The sequence below is a fragment of the Hoplias malabaricus genome, chromosome X2 (assembly GCF_029633855.1).
Source record: "Hoplias malabaricus isolate fHopMal1 chromosome X2, fHopMal1.hap1, whole genome shotgun sequence".
NCBI lineage: Eukaryota > Metazoa > Chordata > Actinopteri > Characiformes > Erythrinidae > Hoplias > Hoplias malabaricus.
This window is the reverse complement of record NC_089819.1, coordinates 28,879,717-28,898,442: the sequence shown is the minus strand read 5'-3', so window position 1 is coordinate 28,898,442 and position 18,726 is coordinate 28,879,717. Positions and strand designations below refer to the sequence as shown.

Here is an 18,726-nt window from a genome sequence, read left to right as displayed (position 1 = left end):
GGAAGGAAATGAAAAGAGAAAATGTTCCGTGTGTTTTTGTGAGAGTGAAAAGAGCAGCAGGTCGAATACTGAAGACGAGTCGACTCCAAAAGAATCGCCGCTTCGAATCTTTGAGTTCTGGTCGACGATTTATAGTCGAACGAGTCTCAGTTTGCGATGCCTTCTGCAGTGTCTCTTTGAAATTAAAATGCTGACGTTAAATGAAGGCAAAATTCATTTGAAGAAATAAAATTCATTCCATAAACTTTTAAGCTGTTGTTTATGAAGTTTGTTATAAGTTATATCTATATTCCTAATTCCTAAATGTCCCGCGTTCTGCCCTTTTCCTTGTTTGCCATGAGCTCCTTAAGCACATGACTTTGTTTAGTTATGGTTCCAGTCTCCTCCCCCGTCTCCACCTTGGCCCCACCTTGTGATTAGTGTTCCCTGTAGTTATCCTTCTCAGGTGTTCCTGGTCTGTGGTCATGTGTAGATACACCCCCTTGTTCTCGGTGCTCAGTTGTCTGGTGTTGTGTATGTTTGTGTCTGTCTCTACCGGCTCATGGCTGTTTGCTTTTTGTTTCTATTTAGTTCTAGTTAGTGTTATAAATATTCCTTGCGTGTACATCCACCTCCTCGTCCTCCCTTCAGCTGTGAGAGTAAAATAGTCAAACTTTCACAGATTTATAGATAAAATTAGGCTCAATTAGCTCAAATATTTCTGTTTTTCTAGATTAAAACTTACTATAAATATCAGCTGCCGATATAAACACCATCCGCAACTCTAGAGCAAGCCCAAGGGCAAAAACACTACATTTGACATAGTGTTGGTTCAATCCTGAGTTTGTCCATTTTATGCAAATGAGCATGAAGTCATTGGTCAATGCCAAATGTTCGGCTGGAGATACCTTTGGGAGATACCTGTGGAGCAGTGGATCTGTGTTCTGGGGATTGATGGTTACCTACCGTTAACAACGTTAGGGTGATATGGATTGTCTTCTGCGATCTAGAACTAATCATCCTACCTCAGTAACTATTGTGTACATGGCTGAATGCCATAAAATCCTCACAGAATTTTCCAACGCTATATTTTAAAGCCTTCTTAGAAGAGAGGAGACTTATGACAGCAAAAGGGGAGACAAACTTTGCTCCTTGTCTCACCCTACAATTGCAAAGGGTGGTCCCCACCTTCCCTCCTAAAAATGTTACATAGTACAGTTTCTGCAGTCCAGTTCTGAGCCCAGAGTAGCTTTAAGGAAAAAATGCTACCTAGTGTTGCTTTAACAGTGTTTACTTTAACAGTAAAGTCAGACCGTGTGGTGATCTTCACCTGTAGCGTTAGCTGCTCGTCCCTGAAGCTCCACACACGATTCTGGGTGCTCTTGCAGTCAGAGTTTGCCGCCTGTAGCTCAGCCTGTGCCTGGCTTAGCTGCTTGCGGCACCTCCAATAGTTCAGGAGAAGCTCGTGCAGCTCATGGCCGTCCTGGTGAGCCAAGGTCTGGAACTCGGAAGCGTGAAGCTCCACGTTCTCCAGCCAAGAACCTGGCTCCCACATCCTCAGCTGCTCGGTGGTGAAGGCCTGGATTACCTGAGATTGCCGGGGCAGCTCGGGGTACAGCCTTTCCTGCGGTCTTTCGGCTTCTGTTAGTTGTACAGGGATCAGGCTCGGGGGTGAGGACTCCTGGTCAGCCAGAGGAAGAACAGCTGGAGCTGGACCCAGCTGTCTGGGCTCATTGGCAGCTTCAACCACTAACGGCATAAGGGATGCCTCCACCAGACCTGAGCTAAGAGAAGAGGGACCAGCCAAAAGCTGGGCTTCCACCGCCAAAGAGGACAGAGGAGGGTAAAGAGAAGAAACACTTAAATGCTCCACTTTAGAACCAAGGACCTTCTGATCACACCGGTTAAGCTGAGATGGAGAAGATTGGTCCGCTTCAATCGGCCGGTCTTGTGACGATGGCTCATGTCGCATGTCTGCGGTGCCAGAGGGTTCCTCCGAAACCTCTGTCCTATCACATGATAGTTCTTGGTTTTGGTCCTTCTCCACCGCCTCAGGTTGGTCTCCTGAAAGCTGGGGAACTGGTTCCTGGACAGAAGCAGGAATCTCTGGAAGACTGAGAGGAACATCTGTAAATTCAGCAGAGAGCTCAGGAGCAGGAGAACATGGTACCGCAAGTGCAGAGGCTTTCCTCACAGCCTCAAGCTGCCTCTGTTTTTTTTCCTAAGGCAGAAAAAGGAACGCAAGCAAGTAGGCACATCACTATAGGAGTTATAAAAGTATGAGTTTCTACAAAATGATTTAATTCAAAATTCAAACAGTCTCCCACTCTTTTTTTATTTAACTGTGGAATAGTATTAATAATGAATACTGTCTTTTTATTCAAGAAAATAATAAAAATGGAGTATTCTGAAAGCGGCGAGTGAAGAGTTTGAGCGCTGCGTTGGTTCTGAGCTCCATCAGGAAAAAGCTGAAGAAGACTGTGATGGGTTTGTTCTGTTCTTGGGGACAATACTGTGTCCAAAAGTCCGTGTGAGTGTGGGTTTAGACCAGTTACAGATGGGCATCTCAGTGCTCGTGATTGTGAAAGATTCATTTTTAGAATTTGTTTAAACTAAAATGATCATTTTGATTTTCACTGCTACGCAAACGTCACTATAAAATGACAGAAGAGTGGGAGAATGTTCAAATGTTTTATTACAATCATATGTTACATTAAAAATGCTTTATGATGTTTGTACACCTAAATATTTATGAAAATAAGGAACAAGAGTGAGGTCCTGATACTCTCATTCTTATCACACCCAGAGGTTTAATGTTCAATATTACGGAAATCAATATATTTCTATAGTTACATTGTTTATTACTTAGTTATCACATTGTTAACTTTACTTCTAACACTTGGCACTGAGCAGCTGCTCCAAAAAGTCCCGTTTCATTTCATGATTTATTTATTAATTCATTGTCTGTAACCCTTATCCAGTTCAGGGTCACGGTGGGTCCTTCACAGGGTGACACACACTCACACCTACGGACACTTTTGAGTCGCCAATCCACCTACCACCATGTGTTTTTGGAACGTGGGAGAAACCGGAGCACCCCGAGGAACACACCACACTCCTCACAGACAGTCACCCCAAGGAAACCCACGCAGACACAGAGAGAACACACCACACTCCTCACAGACAGTCACCAGGAGCGAGACTCGAACCCACAACCTCCAGGTCCCTGGAGTTGTGACAGAGACACTACCTGCTGCACCACCGTGACACCTTCATGATTTATTAAAAAGATTAAATGACTGTGGGTGCACTTTAAAATGTGTGTCTATAAATTTGTGGCCATATTGTTATTAAGATACAACAAACATTTTACCTGTGACTTTCCAGAGGACTTTGTTTTTGATTTCCTCGGCCTCACCGCTTCAGCCATCATGTTTTCATTTCATTTTAATGACACAGACCCCTACAATAATAAAATACATTTCTTAGATAGCTCATATACACAAAACATTATAAGTACCTTATGTTTCTACACTGACTTCTATCAGTTCCACTAACCTTATTTGTGCAATTTTTGTGTTTGTAACTACACAATGCAGTCCATCTTTTGTTCTGTACACTTTATTACCCCCTCTCCCCCTGCTCTTCATTTCTCAGGACCCCCACAGAGCAGATATGATTCTGGTGGTGGATCATTCTCAGCGCTGCAGTGACACTGTCCAGTGGTGGTGGTGTGTTAGTGTGTGTTGTGCTGGTGTAGAGTGGATCAGACACAGCAGTGCTGCTGGAATTTTTAAACCCTGTGTCCACTCTCTGTCCACTCTGTGAGACACTCCTCCCTCGTTGGTCCACCTTGTAGATGTAAAGTCAGAGACAGTAGCTCATCTGTCGCTGCACAGTGTGTGTCGCTCGTCCTCTAGTCCTTCATCAGTGGCACAGGACGCTGTTGGCTGGATGTTTTTGGTCGGTGGACTGTTCTCAGTCCAGACACTGAGGGGTTTATAAACCCCAGCAGCACTGCTGTGTCTGATCCACTCTACACCAGCACAACACACACTAACACACCACCACCACGTCAGTGTCACTGCAGCACAGAGAATGATCCACCACCACATCTCACCTGCTCTGTGGGGGTCCTGAGCGCTGAGGAACAGGGGGAAAGAGGGGTAATGAAGTATGCAGAGCAACAGATACAAAACTACAGTCCGTAATTGTAGAACTACAAAGTGCACATATATGGGACTTACAAGGCTATTTCTGTGTTTGTGTATTTCTTAAATTAATGTAATTAACACTGTAAATACCCGATAATATTAATAACTGTGTGATATGACCTCACCTCAACCGAAATAAAGACAGTTTCATAAGTAGAATTCTTCAATAACAGAGGACAACTCTTTTGTGTTTTGGAGAGGTATTACATCCTACTGTAAATCAACCGGTACCTGTATTGCGTAGACTAGCATTATACAAACGTACTAAGGTGTTTAAACCGATATTCCCTTCTATATATCTATAGAAAAAGGCTGGTTTTCTAAAAGTTTTTGCCCAGCCTTCGGAGTTCCTGCTGTCTCAGGCTGAGGTGAAAACAACAAGCCTTTGCCCTTAAAGCTCTATTGAACCCCTAGGTTTCGCTTTTAAAAACACATCTGTCAAAGTCGTGTCGCTCCCAGAACGTCCCAGAAGCGTTTAGAGAGGGAATAATCACGAGTACTCACAGTAAAGGTGTGTAAAATGTGAAATAAAAGCCTGTAAAAGCTGTAAACACCGTGGTCTGCTCGGTTTGTTTTGGTTCGGTCCTGGAGGTCTATCTCAGATCTGCACTGTCACATGACGCTCCGCCTTTCTACGGCAACTCGGAGAGGGCCAGCCCACAGTGGCGGTGGTCCGATTGTGTCATTGAGCCCTAACACCCTCGGTGAAGTGCACACTTTTGAGATGGCAACGAACGAACTGGATAAGGCTCACAGACAACGAACGAAGGAATGAATTACTAGGTTAAAACATTAATTCTTACGTTTATTTATAATAAAAACAATATGAATTTTACCAATAATATATTTATTTAAGCTAATGAATGTTAATTATATATTACATGACTGTGTTGATGGCTAAAATAAATAGAAAATGATCAATAATATGTTTATGTATGAAACTGTAATAAAACCACATGAAAGCATATATGGCACTTCATTGTATATTGTCTGATAAGCAGTGAGGTAATAGCAAGAGTTTCAGTAATATTCCGGAATATTAAAGAACAGTGAGCGTGACGTCACAGTCCCCGCCCCTCGCTCCTATAAAAGAGCGGGAGAGTCGTTGTGATGTCATTTCAGAGCGGAACGTTTTCGAGTGAAGGTGAGTCTCCTTTTCTCTCTTTCTCTGATTCTCTCACATTTTCCTACAGCTGAAGATTTAACGGAGGTTCATTGTTTTTAAAACTCTCCATTTACAGTGTAAACGAGAAAACAAAATGCCTGAGCAAACGATCAACCCTATCACTGCTGTGTGTGAGGAGACAGGAAGGTGAGTTTTCAATGATAACGCTAACGTTTCCAGGTATTTGACTAATTTAAGAGTGTTTTTAAAATGCCCTGTTAGGCGATTATGACAGGATGGCCAGGTTACAGCGCTGAAATCTGGACCTGTATTTGTCCTGTTTTGACCGGACATTTGATCATTACCAAAATCCAAATGTAGTACACAAAATGGCAGCGAGAGTGTTATTGCAGAGACCAGAGAGTGTACTATAGCCACCATTCATAACTAAATAAGCATTTCTACATGTGTAGGAGCGCGGCTGGCGAGGAGACACCGGGCGGCCGTGACGACTTTCTTCAGCAGAGGATTCTGCCAGGAGTCCTGTTCTTGCTGAACAGTCGACTGGTGGAGTCCCCAACTTCAGATGTCTCCAGGAGGGATTTTAATGAAGGACTCGCCCTGACCATCACAAACGAGGTAATCCAGGTCATTAAGAACACCAAAATGTCTCTTTGTGATGGTCGTCACTGTCCAGTCAGTGAGGGCGAGGACACTGTGAAAGAGGAGGAAGCCGCGGAAGAAATGCAGAGAGAGTCCTCAGAGGAGATGGAGGAAGAGGACGCTTGGTATGAGTTTTTGGAGAACTGGAGCCCAGAACTCAGGCAGGGGAGAACAGTCCAGAATGTGCTGGACTGTTCCAGCTGTTGCCCAGGCCTCAGTAGAGTGTCTGCTGCCATCAAAAATAGGATGAGGAGGATGTTCAGAAGAGCTGCTCAGTTCTTCAACAGACGGACAGCTCCTGCTCCCTTTGCTCCCCCACACTTACCACAGCAGGGAGCCAGCGACACCTCAGAGAGCCTGTCTACTGCGTCCTTTCCTAGCATGGACATTATTCCTGCCTTCAGACAGTCCCGGATCCTCCGTATCAACAACATGGCCGGTGGAGATCCCAGTGTTGAAGGGGAAGCTCCCAACAACTCCCTCCTGAGGGCTATGGAGCCTTTCACTGAGGAGTCAGTGAAGCGCTTCCTTCAGGAGGTGTTGGACTTTATGGCCAGCAGAGGCCGCAGAGCAAGTGTTGATGAGATGTACGATCATCTAATGAGCATGGTCGGCTCTCTAGAGCGTCTGCGGGAGATGGCGGAGAGACCAAGCATGGAGCTGCACGACATCATCACCGAGGCCACAATAAGGACCACCTTTAACGTCCCACCTAATGCTCTGGTGATCTGGGGATGTCCGGAAGGGCCCTTGCCATACCCAGAGATTCCAGAGTCCTGGGAGCGTGAGCCAGTGGTGGAAGCTGAGAATGAGCCCACTAGGAGAACAAGGCTCCGCTGGCCATTCAGGTTCCCCAGAATCAGATTCAGCCAGGTGTGTGAGACTTTTTATCGACACTAAGTCACTAACATTACAGTTAAGGTGGATTTTCAAAGCTAAACAACCTTTAAAATGATAAAAATAATTAGACAATTTGAAGATAATTTGGCATTTGGATGATGACAGGTAATGATTGTTACTTTTCTGCAGAGTGCTCAGGTGGTGTACAGCTGTGATTTTCTTTAACAGTTTTTCAGGAGGCGCAGACAGTGAGGTTTGCGATGTGCTCGTGGAAACACTGAGCACCGAACCTCAAGAATCAGATCTAAACCGAGCCTGGAGGTGAGGCTGAGAGCAGAGGTGGTGGTCAGAGTGTGGGGGGGCTGCTGCAGCTCAGGATGTCTTCCAGTGTTTGTGGTGCGGAGAGAGGGTGAGGACGCTCTTCACTAGCTAATTTTACGTGTGTGTAGTTACTCAGTTACAAATTCTGTTACGTTTGTGAGTATTGTTTTACAAAGTCAGTCTTTTTGACCCTTTTGTGACTCCGTAGATATCAGTTATACACTGTGCTGTTCGCTCTAGTGCTCAGTTGGTTGATAGTTGTGATTTTTCTTTCTTTAGCGGTGGCTGAGGAGGTGCAGGATGTGACGGAGTACTCCGTGGGAAACAGATGCAGTACTAACCCTAAAGGTATGTGAGATTTCTTTGTATTTACTGACAGCGCAGGTCACTATTAGATTAAAACTAGATAGCGAAGGATGAATTTAATGATGATTGAAGTTTAACTGAGTAAAATAATCTGAGGGACAAAACAACAACAACAGTAAATAATAATAAAACACAGCGGTTCACTGGAAAGAACCAAGGTTCCAAGAATCAGGAACGGAGTTCTCTTGGTGGAAAAGCGTTACATTGAGTGAGTCACACATTCACGACATTTGATTTCTACACTGTGCTGTTCTCTCTAGTGGTCAGTTGGTTGATAGTTGTGATTTTTATTTCTTTAGCGGTGGCCGAGGAGGCGCAGGACGCGAGGGAGGACTGTTACGGTGGTAAGGTGGTAAGACTGGGCGGCACGGTGGCACTGCAGGTAGTGTTGTTGCCACACAGCTCCAGTGGGTGGATGGTGGGTTCAGTCCCTGCCTCTGGTCACTGTCTGTGAGGAGTTGCTGTGTTCTCCCCGTGTCTGCGTGGGTTTTCTCCGGGTGCTCCGGTTTCCTCCCACAATCTAAACACATGCTGTAGGTGGATTGGCTGTGACACTGTCCACCGAAGTGAGTCAGTTTCGGACCCACCACGGCCCTGGTGAGGATGAAGAATAAATGCGAGGACTGGTATGTCCTCGACATTCAGAACGCTCCAGATCTACAGAAGTGAGGATTGATTACAGCTGAGTGGATCTGTCTGAGCAACTTTATGAAACTGATCTGAAATAAAACAAAAATAGAAGTAAATACTTTGTTTCAGATATTTTTTCCTGAGACAGAGACATTTTACATGAAGACTGCATTATAACTGAACAGTGAGGGGGTAAATAAAGTAGTGGTGCCATAAACGAGACGTCAGAAAAATCAGTGAGTGGTAAATGAGTGAATAAAAGGTTGAATATGGAACTAAATTAATTAAATACATTGATTATTGGAAATATATTTTTCTGAAATCTTAGGGGTTGAAATATTCAGATTTTCAAAAATATAAATTCAAGTCTTAAATCCAGACTGAGTTCAGCTGTGAATTTACCCAGTGGCCACAGGTCAGTGGAAGTGACGCTGGAAATAAGGTTAAATTCGGACGATTTTTAGACGTCTTTTTCCTGATGTCGGTGTGACGTCCTCATATTTGTTGTTTACAGAAGTTCATTTCAAGTCATTTTCACGTCGCATTTCATTTTAATAAGTTTTCTTTCAAACCACACTTTAGTCACAAACAGCGCTGTGTGTTTAATCTTTCCTCTCAGGAACACGTCTGTAGCCACAAAATCACATTGAAACAAAGAATAAAGGATCATCGTCATCTTTGCTGCGTAATCCATTTCAGGGTCGAGGGAGAATTAAATACATAACGTCTAAATAACTTTTAAAAAAATATGTGAAAGTGCAGTTTTCAGTTATAAATAATATCTATTTACATCTATACACCACATTTAAATATAATTAAGTTAATAAAACATTTAGATTAGATTCAACTTTATTGTCATTGTGCAGAGCATTATTACATAATTTAGATAAAGTGCAGTAGTGATATGACATTGTGATTATGGAAGTTAAAGTAACCATATATACATATTGAAATATATAACATGTAAACAAAGTAACATTGTGTAGCATTGTTTACTGAAGGATGAATGAAATACAGCTTTACAGAAGGTGCAGTGAAATGATTGTGCAATGTTTGTTTAAAGTGCCTGAATGGTGTTCATCAGGATAACAACCTCAGGAAAAAAAACTGTTACGAACTCTGTTAGTGCGGGAACGGAGGCTCCTGTAACGTCTGCCAGATGGTAAAAGGCTGAAAAGTCCATGATTTGGGTGGGTGACGTCCTTGACGATGTTTCTTGCCCTGCCCAGGCAGCGTTTGTGGTAGATGTCCTCGATGGTAGGTAATTCGGTGCCTATGATGCGCTGTGCTGTTTTTACCACCCGCTGGAGAGCTTTGCGGTCTGCAGCACAGCAACTGCCGTACCATACAGAGATGCAGTTGGTAAGTATGCTCTCGATGGTACAGCAGTAAAAGTTCACCAGTATCCTGGGAGACAACTGAGCTTTCTTCAGACTCCAAAGAAAATAGAGGCGCTGTGTCTTTTTGATGAGGACGGAGGAGTTCAAGGACCAGGTGAGATCATTGGAAATGTGGAGACCAAGGAACTTGAAACTGGGCACCTGATCCACTGCGGTTCCATTGATGTAAATGGGGGCGTGAGCTTGGTTCCTAGTCCGTCTGAAGTCCATGATGATCTCCTTTGTCTTGAGCGTGTTTAGTACCAGGTTATTGTTGTGGCACCACAAGGACAGATGCTGTACTTCATCCCGGTAGGCCGTTTCATTATTGGCTGTAATCAAGCCTATCACCGTGGTGTCATCTGCGAATTTGACTATGGTGTTTGAACCATAGGCAGGTACACAGTCATGGGTGAAGAGAGAGTACAGAATCGGGCTCAGAACACAACCTTGTGGAACGCCAGTGCTCAAAGTGATGGTTGATGAGTGAAGGTTGCCTAATCTAACAGATTGGGGTCTGGTAGACAGGAAGTCTAAAATCCAGTGGCAGAGTGATGTGCTGATACCCAGTTGGTTGAGTTTGGATATCAGCACAGACGGAATCACTGTGTTGAAGATCATTTATATTTCAATCAATTTATAAGATCAATCCCCATAACATTAAAACCAGTTTGTAAATACACAGTGGAGAAGAACAGTCCTGGATGGCCGTACTGAAGCGCACATTAACTCAGTCAGGTTTGGTAACCATCTCTGAGTGGTTTTAATGTTATGGTTGATCGTTTTATAACGTACTAAATGACTTTATTTGAAATCATAACTTCATTTTTAATCACCAGGTGTATAATATTGTTTGTTTATTTTATACAGTGGAGGACAGAGTACACAAACCCTGTGTTTGAGTAAAAGTACAGAAACTTTGTATCGACCCACACTCGGGCCGATTACGGCATGCCGGTGTTGCACCGAATTCTGTGACTCCAGAGGACACTACTTCATAGCTTTAGCCACTGAATCTCCATATAAACCTTATAAACATTCAGGTTTCAGTACATTTATGTAATTAATATTCAGTGGAGTCACAAATTCTGATTGCAGCTGTCAGAAACTGTGTCCCCTACGCTGGACATGAATTAGCACCCTCTGGGGTCAAAGAATTTGGTGAACCCCCTAACTAACAAAGGAGTCATATGTTTGTGGAATTATATTTAAAACGTTACACCAAAAACCAGCACTGAGATTGAAAATGTATTTTAAACTATTTATTACTTTGTTGGGCGGCATCGTGGTGCAGCAGGTAGGTGTTGCAGTCACAGAGCTCCAGGGTGACTATCTGTGAGGAGTTATTTTCACATAAAATTATGAGATATCTATGAGAAACCAAAAACGTGTTTATGAATGTGACTGTATTTGTACAAACTGCAGACTGTGAGACACAGAGTGGGATGTGTTCATTTGTGGATTAACATTTACACAGTTGTAAATTACTTTGAGACTAATCTCTCCTTACGTTCCGGGCACTGGAGATTCCTGATAAGATGCTCGTCCCAGCGGTGTTGCACATCACGCACGATGACAAGGTCCAATTATTCAAAACCATAGCAAAAGCACAGAGGTTTGCCGAGGAAATACAGAAAAACAAAACATGAAGGTCAAATGTAGTACATAGTCTCACTATCATCTGTTGGCTGCTACATTTGGTAATTACATTAATTAATGTCAAGCGGTCTTACGATTGAGTTTATCATACATCCAGTATGCCTCAACAAACAATTAACATTGGTGAAGAGATCACAGGTAACTACTATTGCATTCCTTATTATATGCTGTAGTGTAACGACTAGAGAGAGATACATTGTACATATACAATCTCTGAAGAATATTCTTATATAACGCCAGGCCTAGGGAGCTCTGTTCCATCCGACTAATGATTGTTTAGTTGTGTAAAGATGTTAGAAGCTAAGAGGTTTCTCATGTCCCCTTCAGATAAGTTAAAGCCACAGCAGGTTTGTTGTTTTTGGTTTTTATTGTTTAAATCTGTATCTAAATGTGTTTTGTTACACAGTCTTTATAGATATCCAGAGCTTAACCAGAAGGACCCCAGAAAAGGGGGTAATAAATAGACGTAAGCAATTATTAGATGTCAGATACAAACAAGGTTAAATTTTGTACATTTAACGTGAAAGGGATTCACCACTCAATAAAACGGAAGAAAATAAAAAAGAAAAGGCACAGATATATGGTGACCAGACATCCTCTGTTTTAGACTTAAAAAAATGTCCGGGCAGAATTTCACAAACGTCCGGGATATTGTTTTTCTAGAGCTTACATAGAACGTCGAGAAGTTTCGTTCACAAACTAGTCCCGCCCTACCCTACTCCGATTGGTTCGCTTGAGTGAGAAGGGGGCATGGTGAAGTAGCCTAAAATCTTCTGATTGGACAGTCTGACTGTAGAGCTACCGTTATTGGTCGATAACCTTCTCTGTAAACATTTAATTGGTCAGTCTGCACGTCAGTAGTCCTTGTTTACTTTAGTAAAGGTGCAAATAAAAGGCGAGAGCTCATCTCCTCTCATGTCCTCTTTTTCACCATCGCATATCCGGTCGACCTACCGAGGGGTGGCCATATTCATTTGCAGGAATATCCCATTTGTACTACGTGTGTTTACTAGGGACCCTGAAGGTAGATACCTCCTTGTTAATGGTGTTAATTAATGGTGCATGTATCACAATGATGAACATATATGCCCCCAATTCACCATCCCCTTTATTTTGGTCTACAGTAGCTGCAGTTTTGGAGGAATATAACTGCCCTTGTACAGTGCTGGAGGGTGACTTTAACTCACAAATTAGACAGACTTCCAGTAGGCGCGCACACAGAAAAAAAGAGAAGGTCCTTATCTTGCTGAAATGCTTAAAGACATTCATTTTATCGTTGTCTGGAGAACTCTGAACCCACTGACATCAGACTTCACATTCTGTTCTCACCCACACAATACCTATTCCTGAATAGACTCTTTTCCGATACCAAAACAGAACATAGGGCGGGTGACCAAAAGTAGTATAGGATCTGTCCATATCAGCGGCCATGCTCCAGTTTATTTGGAACTGATTATAAGTGAAACTACAAACAGGACACAGAAATGGAGATTTCCACCATGCCTAATTAAAGATAAGGACTTTAAAAGAAAGATGGAGGCAGAGATAGACATTTTTTTTTAATAATCGATAACGGTGAAACAAATCCAGAGTTTCTTTGGGAATCTGCAAAGGCTTACCTTAGAGGGTTTACAATTTTATCCACAGGAGCTGGTCATAAAATTAGAATATCATGAAAAAGTTGATTTATTTCAGTAATTCCATTCAAAAAGTGAAACTTGTATATTACACTCATTCATTACACACAGACTGATATATTTCAGGTGTTTATTTCTTTTAATCTGATGATTATAACTAATGAAAACCCCTAATTAAATTTCTCAGAAAATTTGAATATTATGAAAAGGTTCAATATTGAAGACACCTGGTGCCACTTTAATGAGTGAATTAACTCAAAACACCTGCGAAGGCCTTTAAATGGTCTCTCAGTCTAGTTCTGTAGGCTCCACAATCATGGGGAAGACTGCTGACGTGACAGTTGTCCAAAAGATGACCACTGACACCTTACACAAGCAGAGCAAGGCACAACAGGTCATTGTAAAGAGATGGGGCGTTCACAGAGCTGTGTCCAAGCTCATTAATAGAGAGGCGAAGGGAAGGAAAAGATGTGGTAGAAAACAGTGTACAAGTGATAACCGCACCCTGGAGAGGACTGTCAAACAAAACCCATTCAAAAATGTGGGGGAGATTCACAAAGACTGGACTGCAGCTGGAGTCAGTGCTTCAAGAACCACCACCACACAGACGTATGTAAGACATGGGTTTCAGCGTCGCATTCCTTGTGTGAAGCCACTCTTGAACAAGAGACAGAGTCGCATTCCTTGTGTGAAGCCACTCTTGAACAAGACACAGTGTCTGAAGCGTCTTGCCCCTGGGCTGAAGACAAAAAGGACTGGACTGCTGCAGAGTGGTCCACAGTTATGTCTCTGATGAAAGTAAATTTTGCATTTCCTTCAGAAATCAAGGTCCCAGAGTCTGGAGGAAGAGAGGAGAAGTACAGAATCCACGTGTTTTCTGAGGTCCAAGGTCAACTGTCACGCCTTCGTCCTGTCAGTCTGTTGTCCCCGCCATGTGCTTTATTTGCACATGGCTCTGTTTTGTTTATGTCCTTGTCTCCGCCTCCTCGTCCGTGTCATCTGTTAACCCGTCCTTCTCGTTATCTGTCTCAGGTGCGTCTCGTTTGTGTGAGTATTTAAGCCCTCTTGTCTCTCATCCGTTTGTCGTACATTTCTCATTTCTCTTTTCTCATGTCTAGTCGGTCGTGTTTTCGAGTCTGTCCGTCTGTCTCCACAGTTTCTCCGTGTTTGTTTCCCTAGTCGTTGTTTCGTGTCGTAGTTTCTTTTCCTCTCTCGTTCCTTCGTTTACTCTTTAGTCTGTCAGTCCCGTTTGCCCTGTTTAGCTCCCCTTGTTTAGTTTAGCCTGGTTAGCTCCCTGTTTGTTTTCGTTTTGTTAAGGTCTCTGTTTTGTTGTTTTCCTTTATTAAAAAGCTGTGTTTTAGCGAGTGCGTCCGCCTCCCTCAATCCGCCCCTCGTTCCTGACAGAATGTACGACCCCCAGGACGCAGCTAGCACAGACTATTATCTCAAGGGATGTGCCGTTCGCCGGACTCCATTCCGCACAGGCCCCAAAGATCCTGTGGGGGAGGCTTTGAAAGCGGCCTCGGAATGGAGTCGCCGGCTCCAGCTCCTGCCTGGCGCTGCTCCGGATCCTATAGCGGAGGAGTCGACTCGGGAATCGAGTAGTTGCGCCAGCGGGAGTCGAAAGAGTCGGCGGAAGAAGCGTGCTGGAGTTCCCCCCTCGCTGGAGGATTACCCCCTCAGGTCCGGGGAAATTTTTGGGGGGGCGTTAAGGGTAGGGGCTGTTAGCCTCACCTCCGTACCTCTGAGGTCTGAGGCTAACAGGGGCGCACCTCGAGGTGATCTAATGGGTGCGCCTGTGAAACCCCCTAAACCCTTTACAGCCCCAGCGCGAGCCCGGCGAGCAGCACAAACCCCTGTCCTCGAGAGCGCGGCGCGCGCCTCTCCTGTCTTCAGGGACGACGTCGCTGCAGGTTCCCCTGCCTCCGTGGACGACGTCGCTGCAGGTTCCCCTGCCTCCGTGGACGTCGTCGCAGGGTCTCCAGTGTCCGTGATGGCGGCACCCGCCGCTCCAGTGTCCGTGATGGCGGCACCCGCCGCTCCAGTGTCCGTGATGGCGGCACCCGCCGCTCCAGTGTCCGTGATGGCGGCACCCGCCGCTCCAGTGTCCGTGATGGCGGCACCCGCCGCTCCAGTGTCCGTGATGGCGGCACCCGCCGCTCCAGTGTCCGTGACGGCGGCGGTGCCCGCCGCTCCTGTGTCCGTGACGGCGGCGGCGCCCGCCGCTCCTGTCCCCGTGACTGTGGCTACGGCCTCTTCTGTCCCCGTGACTGTGGCTACGGCCTCTCCTGTCCCCGTGACTGTGGCTACGGCCTCTCCTGTCCATGTCCGTAGGTCGGCCCGAAGGACTTCAGGGCCGATCCCCAGAACTGTGCCCAGGCTGGTTCCTCAGACTGCCACACAGACATTAGCCAGTCCTGGGCACCGCCCTGTTATTTTGGTTCCCTTGTCTGTCCCTGTCATGGTTCCCGTCTCTGTCCTTGTCCCAGTACCCGTGTCAGCCTTTGTCTCTGTCCCTGTACCTGTTACTGTATTCATGTCTGTCCCCGTAAACGTCTTGGTCCCTGTTCCCCTACCAAGTCCAGTCCAGTCACCTGTCCTGCCTCATGTCCAGTCCCCTGTCAGCCCTGTCCAGTCTCTGTTTCAAATCCCTGTCCAGTCTCAAGCCCCGTCTCCGTTTCAACCCTCTGTCTTGTCTCATGTCCAGTCCCCTGTTAGTCCTGTCCAGTCCCCGTTTCAACCCTCTGTCTTGTCTCATGTCCAGTCCCCTGTCAGCCCTGTCCAGTCCCTGTTTCAACCCCCGGTTCAGTCCCCTGTTAGTCATGTCCAGTCTTCGTATCCGTCCAATGTCCAGTCACCCGTCTTGTCTCCGGTCCAGTCTCTGTTTCAAATCCCTGTCCAGTCTCAAGTCCCGTCTCCGGTCTTGTCTCTGTTTCAACCCTCTGTCTTGTCTCCTGTCCAGTCCCCTGTCAGTCCTGTCCAGTCCCTGTTTCAACCCTCTGTCTTGTCTCACGTCCAGTTCCCGTATCCGTCCAATGTCCAGTCACCTGTCTTGTCTCAGGTCCAGTTTCCCTTCCAATCCCCTGTCCAGTCTCCAGTCCCGTCTCCGTTCCAGTCTAGTGTCATGTCACCTGTCCTGTCTTCTGTCCAGTCACGTACCCCTGTCCAGTCTAACGTTCCTATCCTGTCCAGTGTCTTGTCACCAGTCTCTGCTCCCGTCCAGTCCCAGCACCAAGTCATGTCACCTGTCCCGTCTTCTGTCCAGTCCCTGTTTCCATCCAGTGTCATGTCCAATGTCAAAAACCCTGTCAAGTCCCATGTGTCCACTCCTGTCCTGTCCAGTCCGTTCTCGTCTCTTGCTGCCTCCCTTTGTCAGTCTCCTGTCATGTCCCATGTCCCGTCTCGTATATTCGGTCCTGTCGTGTCCCCAGCTCCTGTGTCTGTTCCCGTCCTGTCCTGAGTCCTGTCTTGTTTTCCGTACCCTCTCCAGTGCCAGCTCCTGGGGGGTTTAGGAGTACGCGCCCGGGAGTTGCGCGTTCTTGGGGGGGGCATCTGTCATGCCTTCGTCCTGTCAGTCTGTTGTCCCCGCCATGTGCTTTATTTGCACATGGCTCTGTTTTGTTTATGTCCTTGTCTCCGCCTCCTCGTCCGTGTCATCTGTTAACCCGTCCTTCTCGTTATCTGTCTCAGGTGCGTCTCGTTTGTGTGAGTATTTAAGCCCTCTTGTCTCTCATCCGTTTGTCGTACATTTCTCATTTCTCTTTTCTCATGTCTAGTCGGTCGTGTTTTCGAGTCTGTCCGTCTGTCTCCACAGTTTCTCCGTGTTTGTTTCCCTAGTCGTTGTTTCGTGTCGTAGTTTCTTTTCCTGTCTCGTTCCTTCGTTTACTCTTTAGTCTGTCAGTCCCGTTTGCCCTGTTTAGCTCCCCTTGTTTAGTTTAGCCTGGTTAGCTCCCTGTTTGTTTTCGTTTTGTTAAGGTCTCTGTTTTGTTGTTTTCCTTTATTAAAAAGCTGTGTTTTAGCGAGTGTGAGTGAGATTCCCTCAATCCGCCCCTCGTTCCTGACATCAACGCAGCCATCTACCAGGAAGTTTTAGAGCACTTCATGCTTCCTGCTGCTGACCAACTTTATGGAGATGCAGATTTCATTTTCCAACAGGACTTGGCACCTGCACACAGTGACAAAGCTACCAGTACCTGGTTTAAGGACCATGGTCTCCTTGTTCTTAATTGGCCAGCAAACTCCCCTGACCTTAACTCCATAGAGAATCTATGGGGTATTGTGAAGAGGAAGATGCAATATGCTAGACCCAATAATGTAGAAGAGCTGAAGGCAACTATCAGAGCAACCTGAGCTCTCATAACACCTGAGAAGTGCCACAGACTGATCGACTCCATGCCGCGCCGCATTGCTGCAGTAATTCAGGCAAAAGGAGTTCCAACTAAGTATTGAGTGCTGTACATGCTCATACTTTTCAGTCGGCAGGCGTTTCTAAAAATCCTTTTTTGTACTGGTCTTAAGTAATATTCTAAATTTCTACAAACCGGATTCCAAAAAAGTTGGGACACTAAATAAATTGTGAATAAAAACTGAATGCAATGATGTGCAGGTGCCAACATCTAATATTTTATTCAGAATAGAACACAAATCACAAGTTTAATCTGAGTAAATGTAACATTTTAAAGGAAAAATATGTTGATTCAATATTTTACAGTGTCAACAAATCCCAAAAAAAGTTGGGACAAGTAGCAATAAGTGGCTGGAAAAAGGAAATTGAGCATATAACGAACAGTTGGAAGACCAATTAACACTAATTAGGTCAATTGACAACATGATTGGGTATAAAAAGAGCTTCTCAGAGTGTCAGTGTCTCTCTGAAGCCAAGATGGTAAGAGGATCACCAATTCCACCATTGTTCAGCAGAAAGATAGTGCAGCGATACCAGAATGGTATTACCCAGCGTAAAATAGCAAAGACTTTTAAGTTATCATCATCAACTGTGCATAACATCATTAAAAGATTCAGAGAATCTGGAACAATTGCTGTGCGTAAGGGTCAAGGCCGTAAAACTCTACTGGATGCTCGTGATCTCCGGGCCCTTAAACGTCACTGCACCTCAAACAGGAACGCCACTGTCAAGGAAATAACAGAATGGGCTCAGGAATACTTCCAGAAAGCTTTGTCAGTGAACACAATCCACCGTGCCATCCGCCGTCGCCAGCTGAAACCCTACAGTGCAAAGAGGAAGCCATTTCTAAGCAAGCTCCACAAGCTCAGACGTTTGCACTGGGCCAGGGGTCTTTTAAAATGGAGTGTGGCAAAATGGAAGACTGTTCTGTGGTCAGATGAGTCACGATTTGAAGTTCTTTATGGAACACTGGGACGCCATGTCATCCGGACCAGAGAGGACAAGGATAACCCAAATTGTTATCAATGCTCCGTTCAGAAGCCTGCATCACTGATGGTATGGGGTTGCATGAGTGCTTGTGGCATGGGCAGCTTGCATGTCTGGAAAGGCCCCATTAATGCAGAGAACTGTGTTCAGGTTCTAGAACAACATATCCTCCCATCTAGGCCCAAGACGATTGAACAGTTAGAGGCCTGTATTAGACATGAATGGGAGAGCATTCCTATTTCTAAACTTGAGAAACTGGTCTCCTCTGTCCCCAGACGTCTGTTGAGTGTTGTAAGAAGAAGGGGGGGTGCCAAACAGTGGTAAAAATTGGCCTTGTCCCAACTTTTTTGAGGATTTTTTGACGCAATGAAATTTTGAAACAACATTTTTCCCTTAAAATGATACATTCTCTCAGTTTAAACTTTGATCTGTGATTTGTGTTCTATTCTGAATAAAATATTGACATTTGCCACCTCCATATCATTGCATTCAGTTTTTATTCAATATTTGTTTATAGTCCCAACTTTTTGGAATCCGGTTT

At 45.0% G+C, this 18,726-nt stretch overlaps 2 protein-coding genes across 4 annotated transcripts in view; one reads left to right on the top strand and one right to left on the bottom strand.

The window, feature by feature from the left end:
- Positions 1-4,814, bottom strand: part of LOC136676585 (ectopic P granules protein 5 homolog) — a 58,135-nt gene extending 53,321 nt beyond the window's left edge. For 2 of the 3 annotated variants that reach the window (XM_066653686.1, XM_066653688.1), the window contains exons 1-3: positions 4,698-4,814; positions 3,353-3,442; positions 1,310-2,200 (exon numbers count right to left, since the gene is read on the bottom strand). In XM_066653686.1, the coding sequence (XP_066509783.1) occupies positions 1,310-2,200; positions 3,353-3,412 (951 nt within the window). In that variant the 5' untranslated portion in view covers positions 3,413-3,442; positions 4,698-4,814. Of the gene's footprint in view, positions 1-1,309; positions 2,201-3,352; positions 3,443-4,318; positions 4,355-4,697 lie in introns of those variants that run through there. The other variant, XM_066653687.1, reaches the window with a different exon arrangement.
- Positions 4,815-5,289: 475 nt separating this feature from the next.
- On the top strand, positions 5,290-8,224 carry LOC136677287 (uncharacterized). Its single transcript, XM_066654781.1, has 6 exons — positions 5,290-5,337; positions 5,435-5,505; positions 5,772-6,834; positions 7,030-7,210; positions 7,402-7,470; positions 7,788-8,224. The coding sequence occupies exons 2-4, from the start codon at positions 5,453-5,455 to the stop codon at positions 7,051-7,053; spliced, it is 1,140 nt and encodes a 379-aa protein (XP_066510878.1). The 5' UTR covers positions 5,290-5,337; positions 5,435-5,452; the 3' UTR covers positions 7,054-7,210; positions 7,402-7,470; positions 7,788-8,224.
- Positions 8,225-18,726: the final 10,502 nt, after the last annotated feature.